General features: G+C 46.9%; 2 protein-coding genes across 2 annotated transcripts in view; both read right to left on the bottom strand.

The window, feature by feature from the left end:
* Positions 1–18: 18 nt before the first annotated feature.
* CSUI_000556 (ubiquitin carboxyl-terminal hydrolase) lies at positions 19–6,744 on the bottom strand. Its single transcript, XM_068060790.1, has 4 exons — positions 4,583–6,744; positions 2,166–4,180; positions 1,076–1,586; positions 19–262 (listed from the first exon to the last, which is right to left on the bottom strand). Exons 1-3 carry the CDS (start codon positions 5,887–5,889, stop codon positions 1,318–1,320), a joined length of 3,591 nt encoding a protein of 1,196 aa, XP_067927227.1. The 5' UTR covers positions 5,890–6,744; the 3' UTR covers positions 19–262; positions 1,076–1,317.
* Positions 6,745–8,675: 1,931 nt separating this feature from the next.
* CSUI_000555 (amylo-alpha) overlaps positions 8,676–11,469 on the bottom strand; it is a 21,799-nt gene continuing 19,005 nt past the window's right edge. Inside the window, exons 18-20 of the mRNA XM_068060789.1 lie at positions 10,723–11,021; positions 9,980–10,164; positions 8,676–9,328 (exon numbers count right to left, since the gene is read on the bottom strand). The gene's annotated coding sequence lies outside the window, so the exon portion shown is untranslated. The remainder of the gene's footprint in view (positions 9,329–9,979; positions 10,165–10,722; positions 11,022–11,469) is intronic.

The raw sequence follows: 11,469 nt of genomic DNA, 5'->3' as shown, positions 1-11,469 counted from the left end.
CACCTGGGCTGCCTCTCTCCGTTTCTTCTAAAATCCGTATCACACAGAAATCCGAAGTCGACAAAACGGCAGGAATGCCTTCGTTACTGAAATACGAGCCGACGGAAGAGAGAACCCCGACCGGTGGATGAAGGAAGACCCAGTGAACTTCTCTGTCCTATCCCTCTTGCTGTCATCCCTCTTCCCCACCCACCGTGTGTCTCCTCTGTCTTAAACCGAACAAGCATCTTTCTTTTTCCTATACTAATCCTCGGTCTCCCGCCTGAGCAGAGTAGAATAACGGCAAAAATACACTAACAACTGAAAAATACCATCTCCTTTAAAAAGTACCTTCTTGACCTGAAAGAAAAAACGGAGGACGGGAGCTCGGCGCTCTCATCACCTTGCGAAAAAACTTTACGATGTATGGACAGCTGCCTCGAAAAACAGGATGAAAGCGAGAGAGAGAGAGATAGGATGTATAATTACAGACAGAAAGAAAGCTTTACTACGGCATTCTTTTGTCTTAAGAAGCCTGTTTGTCTTCAGTTGTCGATGAAGTAAGTCCACCCATCATAGCTACTACGATGGTGCTCCCTCCTCTTCTGCCTTTTTGAGGCGACCTCGAAAAAAACCAAGACGCGAAGCATCCTTCTGCTCGCTTGCGGCNNCTTACAAATCCCGCCCCCACGGATGCTGACAAGTACCATTCGTGTACTTAGACGCACTTGCCAGGTGATGATCCACTCTAAGATATCACTTTTATACATACGAATATACATATAGAAGGTTCAAAAACTGTCCAGATTCAACAAAGGTATACATGAATATACATATATATATATGTATGTACATTCACTGAAACATATAAATAGATCTACGTGTGTATATATGACACCCAGTAACTGTCAAAGTTCACTGAATCCTTGGGCATATCTGATGGCCGACTTCAGCTGTAGAATACACGCGAGGAGGATGATCGAGTTGAGGAGAGATCTCAACAAGTCGATGTCCCTTCACCCGCCCGCAGCCTCCTGTCCTTTTCCCCCCAGCCAAAATACGAACGACAACTAACAAAGAAAAGCACCTCTCTTACTTTTCCATAGAGCAAAAGAAAAGAAAGCCCTATAACGCTCTATCACCGAATCGACCGGTGACACACGAGAAACGGATAGGGGTGATGCCGACATTATCGAATCTTTGTTTCTTCTGATAAGATAAGAGAAGGAGGGGGACCATCTAGACACGAGGATCAGATGTAAAATGATGTTCTTCAGAGGAGAAAGGAGATGATGCGCTTTGAAGAAAGGGAGACCGAGAAAAACTCCATCTCGCCACTTAATGCTTGAAAGACTTCGAGGCATGAAAATGCCCTCGAGGTGGGGTAAAATGTTTCTTGTGCCCGCCTTTCCCTCCTCCTCCTCCTCCGTTCTTCGTGAAGAACTTCTTTTTCTTCTTGTTCTTATCTCCATCACCACGGAGACGGGGTTGGAAGCGACGCCCTTTATTGAGTTTCTCTGCTAAGACTTGATCGAAGGCTGCCCGCTGGTGGACGACCAACGGCGCAGCCGAAGACGAGGAAGACGACGGAGAGTGCGAAACAGAAGCTGAAAAGAAGAGAAAGTAAAGAAAGACGGAAAAAAAAAATGGAACTCGATCTTTGTCGCGGTCCCTGATGGATTTGAGAAAGGTCAGATAAACACAGTAGATCACAAGAACCCCAAGTAGCGAACAGAGATCGAGACCGTATCGACTCCGAAGAAGCAAAAGGAAGAATCCTATGAGCATCAGTCTTCATCCAAGTGCTCACCCGATCCTTGTATCACATACGCACGTCTATATGACTCTCTACATCTTTCTATCGCTCTCTGGCCCTCCCCTCTATATACGTGGAGAACCGTCCTTCTTTAGTAGTTATAATACTCTCTCTCTGGGAGACAGCGTGCCTGTAAGTAAGCTAACAGACGCCACACTCCCGTAGAAGACAGCGTACCTCTATCATAACGGAGAATGCTGCGACCCAAATAGAAGGGGCAGCCGTCGATGAGCCCATACAACACTCGATCTAAGTCTGGAAGTCTCTCATCAAGGCAAAAAAGGAAAAGAAAGGCCTAAGATTCTCATCACAAAAACAACTGAAAGGTCCGTTCAACCATGTATCCCGCCCATTCCTTCCAGCAACGTACCTCCCACTGTCGGCTTGGGTTCTTTTCTCTTGACCTTCTTAATCTTCCCTCTATCATATTCACGATCATGCCGACTTCTCTTGGCGCTCTTGGGCTGTTGCAATTCTTGAAGCCTTTCAAAGGCTCGTTGTTTTTCATCTTTATCCCCTCTTCGAAAGGAAGAATCTTTATCGTCGTCGTCGTCGTTCCTGTCTCCTTTCCTCTCTTCTTCATCCTCACTGTCACTCCAAGAGCCCGCCCTACCTCTCGGCCCGAATTGCCTTGAGTAGCTCCGAGCAGCGGCAATACGCTCACGCATTTCTTCTGGTGTGACGACGTGAAAGTTTCTTAAAGACTCCTTTTCTCCCTCCACGGCCCGTTTTCCTGCTTCAGTCTCCTGTTGCTCCACCATCGTCGTCATGTTCTCACGCCTGTTCATGTCGACCTTTCTTTTCTTCTTGTCTTTTTCCTCCGAAAGAGCTTTGACGTGTTTTCCTTTCAAAGAGTTACTAGATGACGCATTTCTAGGGGGTGAACACGAGGAGGGAGACGACGAGCCTGACGTACGGAATGTTCCAGGGATGTCACCCTCATGATCTATGTTTTTCTCCGGTGTAGGTACACCCAAATGAGGACAAGAACAGTCGTCTACGGACGACTCCTCCTCCTGCTTCCTTGGTCTCATCAGCCCATCCATAGAAAACCTTCTCTTCTTCATGCTCAGCACATTCCTACTCCTACATGCACCGAGGAATAACTTCATATGTTGGCGGAGTTTCCGAGAAAGAAAACCCCGGGGCACCGATTCGCTTTCTGTTCTCTCAGGATGCATGAGATATTGCCATAAGTGACGTCTCCTATCTTTCCTGTCTCGCATTCTGTGCTTGAAGATTCTTTGGAAGAAGTCATCTGCCTCATCTTCTTCATTTTCACTCGAGGAATCACCATCATCGTCTGAAAGAGAACACGACGGAGAAGAAACGGAGAAATCTTCATCTTCTGATGTCTCTTCCGATAAAAGCGACGACTCATCGCTCATATTGTCCCTGTCATGCTGCTCGCTGGGTGAGGATGTTGTGGATGGTGGTAAGCTAGTATTGCTGTCGGTCTCATCCGACGTGTGATCTAGAGAAGACGACTCTTCTTCTTTTTCTTCCACTGATTCTTCATCTTCTTCATGGTGGCCACTGTGTCTCTGGTTTTCTCCTCCTCCCCCAGGCTGACGGCTCGATTTCCCTTGGCGTCGTTGTGTCATCTCATGAATCTGCTGGGACGAAGGAATGCGCGAATAGAAGAGAAGATAAGCCTCTTGTTGAAGTCGATGCATGACCATCGATTCACTTACAAGACGCACCACTTCATCGTCGATCATTAACCAAGAAGATGAAGAAGACACGTGTAGTGCACTCGAAGAAGGAGATGCGACCGCAGCCGCGGAGGCTTCTAAAAGCCCAGCTGCTGGGGCTCGAACAAAGCATCGATAGTGACCGCTAGTCAGGGATGCTCCCGAGTGTGTGACAACCGCATACAATTGATATAAGGGGGGAGAACAAGAGGACGAAGAAGAACAAGCTTCCGAGGGTGAAGGAGAAGACGAAACAGGAGATAAAGAGGGTGACAGAGAAGAGGATGACGACGCCCGAGTAGAGCATGTCTCTCCTTCTGAGACGTCCTTAGTATTCTCTTCATCTGCATTCTTCTGCATCAGTTGAAGACCTTTGCTTTTCTCTGTTGTATCGACATGACCTTTCTTCTCTTCTATGGAAGAAAGAAACGAAGAAAGAGAAGAGGAAGAAAGAGGCGGGGGAGAGTGTGGAACACTCATATAAGGAGCTAGATTAAGAACACAAGGAAAAGACAGCGCTGTGTGATTCTTCATTAAGAAAGAACCTCCAAACAAACCCGAGTGAAAGAATCCCCCTCCTCCCATCATCGCTTCCACAGCAAATCGCTTGATAGGAAGAACGAGAATCCGTGGAGGAGAATGAATCTGCATCTGCTTCGTCGCCGGCTGTTTCCTCTTACACTGTGGACAGCTGGAGGCATACAAGACGCAAGGACATCACATGCGTAAGTGGCAGGCACATACATGCTTGGATAGATCCTTAGATAGATAGATTGAAGACAGATCGATAGTTGCATAGAAACGTCCATACATACATATGCTCCATTGTCTTACCCTTCACATGTATCCACATATGGGCATGTGAAGCCTTAGCAACTCAGATTGAAAACACGACGTTCGTTTGAATGGTAGCTGCAGTGGCAGGATAAGAGAAGAGAAGCCCTTCCCCGACCCCCCCCCCGCCCCGGTGAGTTCGCCTACATTCTTAGTAGAGACTCTTCATTTGCAATATCTCTCATATCTGTTTCTACAATCCGCTAAAAAAGAAGCAACTGGACTTGGCAAGGAAGAGAAATCACCCGACAGCACTTACTTGTAGCAGTTTTCCCCATTTAAGTATTCTTTCTCCACGAATCTTTGCAAAGCCTTTTCAAGTGTATATACACCCTGATTGCCCCGTCCTGATCCGTCTCCCTCGCCTATACGTTTGAGTAGCTTTTTATTCTTTTTCATCCATTTCTTCTCATGTTTTGACTTGAAGCCCCCCATGCTATCAAATCCTTTTCCTCCTCTCCCCCCCCCTAGATCAACAGGAACGTCTAGGCATGCATCGAATCGAATGCTGCTGTATGTACACTGGGAGCAGCGAATTGACGATTGTAGCCACCCTCCAAATAACTGTCCACAGTAGCTTGTCATCCAGACTTCTGGTGGAGCCTCTTTCTTTGATCCCCCTGCTGCCCCTGTAGAAGAAGAGGAGAGAGAAGACGATGATTGAGATCTTATGAGGGCATCAAGAAGATATCGCAAGAACTCGTGTGCATCTTCCTGTCTCCCAGGTCGAAAGCGTTTCCAAATGAACTGACGGACGCATGCACTGAATCGATTTTCAACGCACCCTCCGTTCTGTCGATGGATATTCTTGATTTGGTCTTCGAGTTTACATAAGGCACAGAAAGAAAAGGAGATATTCTCATCTTTCGAGAGTGACGAAGACGATGAGCTATGCAGATCTGATCGTGGTGTATGTCCTTTAGAGACACCCTCTTGGCTCGGCTGACCCCCCTCACGGCTTTTCCCCCGTGAGAGAGAAGAATGAGCTCTCTTCTTTGACTGTGCAACAGGACAATGGCGACTATGTCGACCTTCAAGGAGATCTTCAGCAAAGCCAGGTGTATAGGCAAGAGCTTGTAGGACAGCATTCATGAAGCACAGGGCATGGGGGTTGACGAGACCAGCTCCATTTCGCCGTGTCTCTCTCCATACCTGTAAGGGAATACGTGACGAAGGGCACAGCCATTTGTCTGAAGGAAGACAAGGAGGGGTTGGATGGCGTGCAGGAGAAAGAGAGGAAGTTTTATCGAGCTCTTCTGAGCTACGTACATACTTGATACAACGCGACGCCACAGTGACAACGACAGCTTCTCCCGAGTTGCCGTCTGGGGGTGTATCAGACTGAGACGTTGTAAACTTCTTTGAGATGGATGAAGAAAGAAAAGAATGATAGGATGAGGTGAAAGAGGAAGAAGAAGAGGACGACGTACAGCTAGTCGTTTTTGAAGAAGTGAAGGACGCTGTTGCTGAAGACAACGGAGTAGTGGCCCGCGCAGAACAGGATGAAGAAAGAGACCGCCGATGGGGATGCGATACAGAGGCAACTGCTACAGTTGCCGCCGCCATGATAGACCAAAGAGAAAGATAAAAAGAGAAACAAAGAAGGAAAGAAAATCCCACAGGGTGAGGACGATCGAGCTGCACTGGTGGTCTGAATGAGAGTGATTGAGCCCCCCTCTTTACGAAGAGGAGTGATAGGATTCAGCTGGAGTCCATCCGAAGAAAACTAAAGGGACGTATGGAAAAGAACAGGCAACAGTGGCCCGTCTTCTTCATATTTTCCATGTGAACGACGGGAGAGGAACAGGGGCGGGAAGGTAGAACAACATCGAGAGATACGATCGTTGAGAAGCGAAGTTCAGACACCAGGTGTGAATTCTACCTACCTACCTACCTGGCTTGGTCGGCTTGGAGCATGACTACAGTTGAAAGACGCGGAAAAACGAAGGGACGATAAGGCGACTAAAGCCAAAGGACGATAGACAACGATCGGAAAGTCTTGAAACTCAAGTCTTCGGGTGTATGTCCACCGCGCAGATTCAGATGTGGGGTACCATACCATGGGACTTTCCCGACAAAAAGAGGACTTGGAGAGAAATCGACTCTAGAACGCAGAACAACTCACTCAATCACGAAGGAAGAACTGAATGAAAGAGCATCTACTTCAAAGCATGAGATCAAACAGAGAGAGGAGCAAAATCTTCTCTCTCAAACTCCTGGATTGAGCCCTGTGGAAGGGCCGCAGTAGGAACGCGGTAGGAGTAGGTAGCCTGTCGTAGTAGTAGTAGTAGTAGCAGTACGACCTCTCTCTCGCAGCTTGAAGCCACTGGAAGGAAAATGAGTGAGGCCTCTCTCTTTCTAACTTCGAAATGAGTATTCTTTGAAAAAAAAGACTTTCTCTCCTACTCAAATCAGCGAGACAGAAAGGAAGAAGACTAAAAGAGATAATGCCAACAGAGAGATGGGTTCTACCCGATAGGTTCGAGAGAGCGAGGGTCGACAAGGCGTCGGAGGAGGAGGAGCAGCAGCAGTGCTAGATCGTAGTTGATGGTGAGGTGGCTCACTCACTCAGTCACTCACTTACGCGCGGCTAGAAACGCTTGCGAAGAACAGAGAGAGACACGTGTCCAAGTCCCCCCAAGGATAGATTGGCGTCACGGAAGAAGAAAGTAGAGGAGGTCTATGTAGAGAGAGGAGTTTCTTCGCCCAAACCCTTATCTCTCTTTCTCTCTTTTGTTTCTCTTCAGACGCTGGAAAAAAGGATTTTCTTTGATGAAGAGACTTCTGAGATGACTGACAGACACCGACCGCTCAGACGATGTGCGCAAACTCCGAGACAAACACGCGGCGAACACACATTCGTTCAGTGGACAGATGCTAGCTCCAACTGCATACCTGCAGTTAGGAATCTTCTTCAGTCGACCTGACTAGAAGATGGGACGGGAATTTCTTTCCACTCTGTCTCTTGCCGTTTCGAGAACAGACGTAGAATCCATTCCTCCCTACAGAGTAGCAAAGATTGCTTTCTGTACTATCGAAATACACATGAACCGGGAGCTAAGAGCACTCTTTCTGTAGCGTATCAGGCCTGTTTCACGCTGACCTATGCCTGAGATTTATCTGACTATCTACGTATGCTTTTGATGTTCCTACTGTATGTAGGCTGTGACATGTAGCGTACCATCGACATGTATGTGTTGCTTGACGTACGCATTATGTGTGTGGAGTGTCTGGAGTATCTAATACACGTATGCGCTGTACCTTAGATAAACTTCATATCCAGGAGTTATCTACTATCTGACTTTTCTGTATGAGGCATATCCTTTATGCACTGCACTATCCATAGGGTTCCCACCACAGCTCTGATGAGTAATACTTTCGGAAAGAATCGGAAGTCTACCTCCCCGAATGCTCTAGCGCCAACAATCGAGGAATCGCAGCGTAGTCCGCTCAAAGGTATCTCTCGGCGTATGTATCCTAACAGTCGTTCTAATCATGTCAACACTAAGAAGTCCTTTGCAACTCCTTGAGAGCGACTTCTACTGACGTTGAGCATTGCATGCCAACTCCCTTCCACAGAGAACGCCAAAATTCCACGGGTCGGGGACGTCCATAGAGTGAGAGATCTCCACCGAATAGCAGAGGGTGCCATGAGGTGCCGGGGCACACTGAAAAGGATTTGCGGGGAATCAGCAATGGCCTTTAGCCGTTTCAGATCGACCAGTGAAGATGCGCAGGGGTATGAAAGAAGACGCCAGGAATCCTTATCTACTTCAGGTGGCCTTTCCTCTCTACCGTCGAATGCTTCGAACAGAAGACAGGTGTCAAGAAGGTCCTACTCAAGACCTCTTCATTCAACGGCTGAACAGTGTATGTACAGACTTTCCAGATGGACCCCTACGGTGTAACTACCGTACGGGTTACTGAAAACAGTACACTAGCTGCCTCTCACACATACAACCATCACTCCTCTTCAATCTGTGTATGCTAGCTATTACACAGTGTTTCTCCAGCATTGCTCGGTCACAAAGAATGGGAGGTACCGGCGTGATCCTGGACGGACCAAGGGCCCAGCGGCTCGTGATTTACCTATATACGTCCTGTGCGCTACCTCTCTTAAGTATTCCTCTCTCTCTCTCTCTCTATATATGTACATCCATACATACGCCTGTATATCTATGTACATACTGCGGATCGATAGATTTTGCACTTGGCTCCTTGTTCCGCGCTTTCCTTGCGTTGTTTCATCGCTCAGGTGTTTTAGAAGAAGAAAGATGTCTTAGGAGAGACACTCCCGTGAAAACATGGAAGTTGGGAAATCTTCTCATCCATTCAATGAAAGGAGAGAGACGAAGAAGACGACGAGAAAAAGAAGCACACTCCCTCTTATCTCTATCACTCGCTCCATAGCATATGAGCTGGGAGCATGAGATGCGACAAGGATCGTAGTAGTGCCCTTCCCAATCTTTCTTACAGTACTGAATGAAGCAGACACACACGACCCCCATCTCTCCCTCTCCATGAAGAGGGCCATCCAGATCTCTCCCTCTAGGGAGATACATCTTTCTCTCTCACGAAGAGAAAAAAGAAGATCATCTACATGAACGATTGGAGCTACGATCGTATCAAACTCAATGCCTACTGAACACCCCGCTAACGGGGAGAACACGGACTCCCCTCTCCATACGAAAGGACGAAAGGGACCTTCAGTCGCGAATCCAGCGTGGATCGAGTTGGGCGTCCGTCCTTCGTCTCCCTGGTCTTGATCCAACAATGGAGACCTGTGTTTCTTTTGCAAATCAACTAATATTATGAACGTAGAGAGACTGTGCTAAGACAACGTTTTCGAAAAAGACAGGCGAGAATTTCCTTCTCCTCTTCCTTCTCTCTCACGACCGACTTCAAGTTCGAATTCTTCTTAACAGCGAGCGCACTGTTGTCTCCTTGATTCTATTCTCTCTGTCGCTTCTCTCTTTCTTTCTCTTTTCTTCGGATCGACCATAACCTGTGTAAGGAAGATAAGAAGCACCCCACGCCATTTCGTAACCGACTTTTCTTCCTTGGAAAGAAAAAAACAGAAATCTCTTCTCTCAAGAACGAGTGAATGAAAGTTACAGAGAAGCGGAGAGAAAGAAAGGCGAGGAGAACAAGAGAGATAAAAAGAAAAGAAAGAAAAGAAGGCATCCCACGAAGGTCAACCATCCCTTCACTCTATCTCTCTCTCTTTTTGTCATCGCATGCTCTTTCGTTACTCTTTCTACCCTCTATCTGATCCATTGCCCGTCTCTCCTTCTCTCTCCTCTTATCTAAAACACTTCACCTCAACGCATCGCATACACTTAACTTTCCTTCTTTCTTTCCCTTTCTATCGAGAGCTTAGAACTCCTTCTATTCTTCCCATAACGCCTTATTCCATACATAGGGCTCCTACTACAAAAGATACACGACAGTTAGCTACTAGCTTCAAACCCCTGCAGATACATGAGTATCAAGAGGACGTCTATCTTCCCTCCTGTGTGATACTGAAGAAAGAATCGATCGAAATCCATCACAGTCTCTCTTTCCTTCACCCTGTCTTACACTGAAGATAGATAGATAGATGAAATAGAAAATTACAAAGAGAAGACGACTCATCATCCTTCTGACGCTCTCTTACACAAAGGAAAGAAAAGAGAAGATCTGTCCGTCATTCATTCCGAGTCAACTGCTGAGACGTCAGCGCTAGGGGTTGGCTTGAGTCCTGCTTTAACTGGATCATTTGGATCGCAAATGATATCTCCAACGAATGCAAGGATTGTCGCAATCGACCACGCTTGAGCTGGGCAGCTGTCCTTGCAAAAACTGCATGCAAACCAAAAGACAAGACGCAGGCATGCAAACGGAACACACAAGAGTCAAAGGCATCGAACGACGGAGACAGGAGGCGGGGGGAAAAAATGACACTTAAGCATATACATACATACATAGAGTATATACTCAATGTTCCAGCACATATATATATATGTATATAATGCTCCAGGGCCATGGTACAAACTTACATACCGAGCATGCATATACATACATAGATATATGTATGCTCCGGTGTCATGGTCTATATATCTATGTATTTGTATCCATCTACATATATATAGGCAGATAGAGATATAGCTATTATTCAATGTCGCCATCAACTTTCTCTTCTCTCCTCTGTCTACTTGTACAACTCCCCAGACACCCCTCGTTCTCCACCTAGTCTTTCATCCATCCCCCTTCTCATTCTCTTCTTTTTCCTTTCTTCTGCACGTCGTAAAATCGACGAGAGAACTCTTACCCGCAGAAAACAACGAGCGCGATCGCTAGTGATATTTCTGCGCCTGTGTCTACTGCCTTCTGTGTCTACTTCCTTCCATGTCTACTCACCTTCCCGATCCATTGGTGAGCTCAGGAAGAGAGCGCCATGTATCCAAGCGGAGATGCTCTCTGTGGTTTTGTAAAAACTTCATGCATTTCTCTTTCAGACATAGACTCGCTCTCTTCTTCGGAAAACTTCCTTTCGTTCGCTTTCCTGACCCTGGGCATGAGTCTTCCTTCTCATCGCCTTGTCCCCCTGCCCCACCCCCACATGCTGGATCTTTCTCATTATCTTCCTCGTCAAACTCTTCAGCAAAAATCATCTTAGCTCGCAAGAAGAAACCCAGCGGCCATACCCATTCGGGGCCCTACAAACAAAGCACACACATACACACTCCCTCATCGGGTTTACAGCTGCGTGTAGATCAGGACAGTCCTTCTAAAGCCTTGTGAGACAGCATGAAGAAGAGAGATCCTTATACTTGACCAGGAGGGGCAGGAGGGCATTCCAAAGAGAGTAGATGTAGAGAGAGAAAGGGAAAGGTGAGGTGTACTCTGACGAAGAAGTATGGGCTGGCACAACAATAGGTTGACGACCCCCCATCTTGGCGTCGTCGAACATCCTGAGGTGTACATACACATCCATAGACACCCTTCAATGCAAATCTCGAAAGAATAAGAAGCCTTCGTTTCTACACGCCCCTCAAAAAGTGTCAGAGAAATGCTGATAAAAAACAACAGACATACATTCACTTCCGCCCAGCCAAAAGATCACTCAATCTCTGCGGGGTTTAACTACCGCGATGAAGATAAAAC

The sequence above is a fragment of the Cystoisospora suis genome (assembly GCF_002600585.1).
Source record: "Cystoisospora suis strain Wien I chromosome Unknown contig_216, whole genome shotgun sequence".
In the NCBI taxonomy this organism is placed as follows: Eukaryota; Apicomplexa; class Conoidasida; order Eucoccidiorida; family Sarcocystidae; genus Cystoisospora; species Cystoisospora suis.
This window is presented reverse-complemented; position numbering and strand designations above follow the sequence as displayed.

Bases quoted from the DNA above. Each gene is read 5' to 3' on its own strand.
- CSUI_000556 (XM_068060790.1), bottom strand. From the start codon at position 5,889: ATGGCGGCGGCAACTGTAGCAGTTGCCTCTGTATCGCATCCCCATCGG. The intron at 4,181-4,582 runs GTAAGTGCTGTC...GTATGCCTCCAG, and splicing joins AATGGGGAAAACTGCTACAA to CTGTCCACAGTGTAAGAGGA. The intron at 1,587-2,165 runs GTACGTTGCTGG...TCTTCTTTTCAG, and splicing joins ACCCAAGCCGACAGTGGGAG to CTTCTGTTTCGCACTCTCCG.